The 2,898-nt window shown below is 32.9% G+C and overlaps 1 protein-coding gene across 1 annotated transcript; it reads right to left on the reverse strand.

Annotated features, from left to right (window-relative positions):
- Positions 1-260: 260 nt before the first annotated feature.
- LOC139526014 (interleukin 17-like protein) lies at positions 261-1,122 on the reverse strand. The gene has a single exon (XM_071321195.1). It carries the CDS (start codon positions 1,111-1,113, stop codon positions 586-588), a length of 528 nt encoding a protein of 175 aa, XP_071177296.1. The 5' UTR covers positions 1,114-1,122; the 3' UTR covers positions 261-585.
- Between the last annotated feature and the right edge of the window lie 1,776 nt (positions 1,123-2,898).

Genomic DNA, 2,898 nt, shown 5'->3' on the forward strand with positions numbered 1-2,898 from the left:
ATCAGAATGTACATATTAAAATAAGGGCTTTAAAAAGTCTTGAGGACGCTACAGGACATAAACGTTGTAAGATGTGTACAGGAAACTAGACAAATAACAATAACATTAAAAGATTTGTATTCGAACAGCATAAGTCCAAAAATAAAAACGTTTGGTGATACAAATTCCTATTGAAACCGGAATTACTTTTTAGGGCTCCAGATTGGTAAGCATAATTTGCATTGTACCTTTTCATGCAACAAACATGACAGTATAAAAGGAGTAAAAGAACGTGACAAGTAAGCCCTATTTCTTCAAAACTGACATTAAACTCTAATAAAACAGACTTTCTTATAATAACCAATTTTCTCTTAATATCGTAACGTTACATACATCTGAGCTAATGTAACATAGATGATTATAAGTAGGACTCTTATGATCACTTGCTGCAACAAACACTCTTGTCTTTAGGATAATAAGTTATGTTCAAAAGTTACACTAAGAATTAAGCATGTTAGACTACTAATGAAACTAGCAACACAAAATATATGACAAATGAAGAAACTGTGACATCACCCGTAGGACGATGAAATTCGAGACAGTAATTCATAAGGCAATTGGAATTTCTGTTCCATGAGACATAATTTCTATACTTCGCGTTGTTTCCTTTAACTGAGTACAAGTATACGCCACAGGCAGGAGTATTTCTACTTCCTCATATTGGAATGTATGATGTTTGCAACACGTCTGCTCTAACACTTTAATTGGAACTTGGATTTTCTCGCAGACTTGTCCTTTCTTTCCACCTATACATCCTCTATTACATCTTGTATTGGCAAATATAATATCTTTTGGGTATCTGTGTTTATTAGTATCAGTATCAAGGAACCACGGACATGTTGACCGGAACATGACCGGGTAATCTCCCTTTAATGTCGTCGATGGACACTTTCTACTTATGTCATGCGCCTTGCTGAGAAATTGTAATTGATAAATGTCTTGGGTATTGTTATATTGATGGTCTACCATTAGAATGTTTTTGATGTCAAGTCCTTTGTTTATTCTAAGAAAACGTTCATGGAGATTGTCTGGTTCTGAACAGAGTCGTTGCCTGCATGCAGAGTCATGGTACATAAGGAATATAATAACCAGTTGAAGAAAGAAGGTGGCAGTCTGAAAACATACAAAAGCAATTGTAATTTTTACAAGAAACATTTGGTACTCATTTCTGACGTTTTAGCATTATATGTTTAATTTTTAAACGAACTGATTAGTGTTGAATAGATACGATGGAAATTAGATGTTCGTTGAATTTATTTTAATGGGTCTGCAAACATTACAATCACACTATAAAAGCGTGGATACCATAATTATATTCAAAATTCGAATATGAATCAGTCCAGACAAGAAATGAATGCTTTGTTCAAAGTATATACTACACATCTATCAGCATTTCCCAGTGGCTGTCATATACATGTATACAACGGTTTCTCATTTCGATGTACGACATCTATTTTTTTATTAAGAGGTTTTTTCTTAAATGTTGAGGGTATATCAGACAATAGAGTTCGTTATTTTCATTTGTTAAGGCTTATAACTGGCATCCATTATTTCCAAACACTACGAAAATAACAAAAGATACTGTAAAAACGTTGTGCACGATGTTCCTACAACACGACGTTACACTAAAAATGCAGCGTCAAAGAGGGTTTTTGACTTCGATTAATTTTCGATAAAGTTTTGTTCGTTTTTTATATGTTGTTGGTTCTGTTCTTTTTGTGATGTCATTTTATCATAAATTACCTCAAGTTGTGGAAATTGATTTAATAATGTGCACCCTTTAAGTTATTTTACCTTAAAAATGCAGTACTGTTGCAAGTAATGTAGGACGGGAAAATGGGACTGAAGTACATGTATACGGTTTTCCATAAAAAAAAATTCTTTTTTTAGATGTACAAAACTTTTATCATAGGATGTTTAACTTTCATGGTGCATATCATCAGTCATTGCAAAGTTTCTATATCTTAATATACCCCAATACAAATATATCTGACACTCTGAGGTAAATGGAATTTTTTTTACCCTTAGTTAATTTGAATAGAATTGTATTTTCCCTGGCACATAATTTGTCGAACTACATCCCATCAATTACTTGAACCTTGGCTTGACAATTATTTCCAAAGTCATCTAATAAGTTGCTTGCTTAAATTGTTTAACTTCTGATATACGTTTTAAAATATAGTAATCTACTCCTGGATCGTCCGTAAAAGCGATTAATATAATCCCGAGTTTTATTAATTCAATAAAACGGTTTGTGTCGCTGTTTGAGATTAGTCGTTCAACTATCTCCATTTCATGCACAAGTTTATATGGACAAAAAGTCCCGGCCTCGCTAGTACAGGAATGACTTTCATCACGACAGTTATAACATGATTAGCAGGACAAATCGCCAAGTAAAACATTCCGTGGACTTGTATTAAGTCTTCTAATATTGGTGAATGCACCTTACTGAAGTGACGACTTTAAATGATCTATTTCGGAGTACTTCCGCAACATAAATTAAAATTCGCATTTTACATTCAGAGGACTGTCTTGGTTTCTCCATTTGTCTTTCAAAAGTTGAACGAAGTTCATGTAATGAGATTTTTTTTTCCATTTCACCATTCATTCTTTTAAATAAATCGTTAAAAGCTATAAACGATTAATAAAAATTTTAAAATTTAACCTGTGTCGAATCTATGTCGCCGGACAGAGTCTATAGCAACATACACTTTTCTTTTTTTTCGGCAGCCATTATTGCATTAACATCTTTTTACAAATTTCACCACACGATTTGTTTTTATTATCATGAACATTTAATTGAAACTTTAGCACATGTAACCATGGTAACGTCGGAAATTAGCGTTTTTCGGATTTTTC

Source organism: Mytilus edulis, chromosome 6, assembly GCF_963676685.1.
Source record: "Mytilus edulis chromosome 6, xbMytEdul2.2, whole genome shotgun sequence".
In the NCBI taxonomy this organism is placed as follows: Eukaryota; Metazoa; Mollusca; class Bivalvia; order Mytilida; family Mytilidae; genus Mytilus; species Mytilus edulis.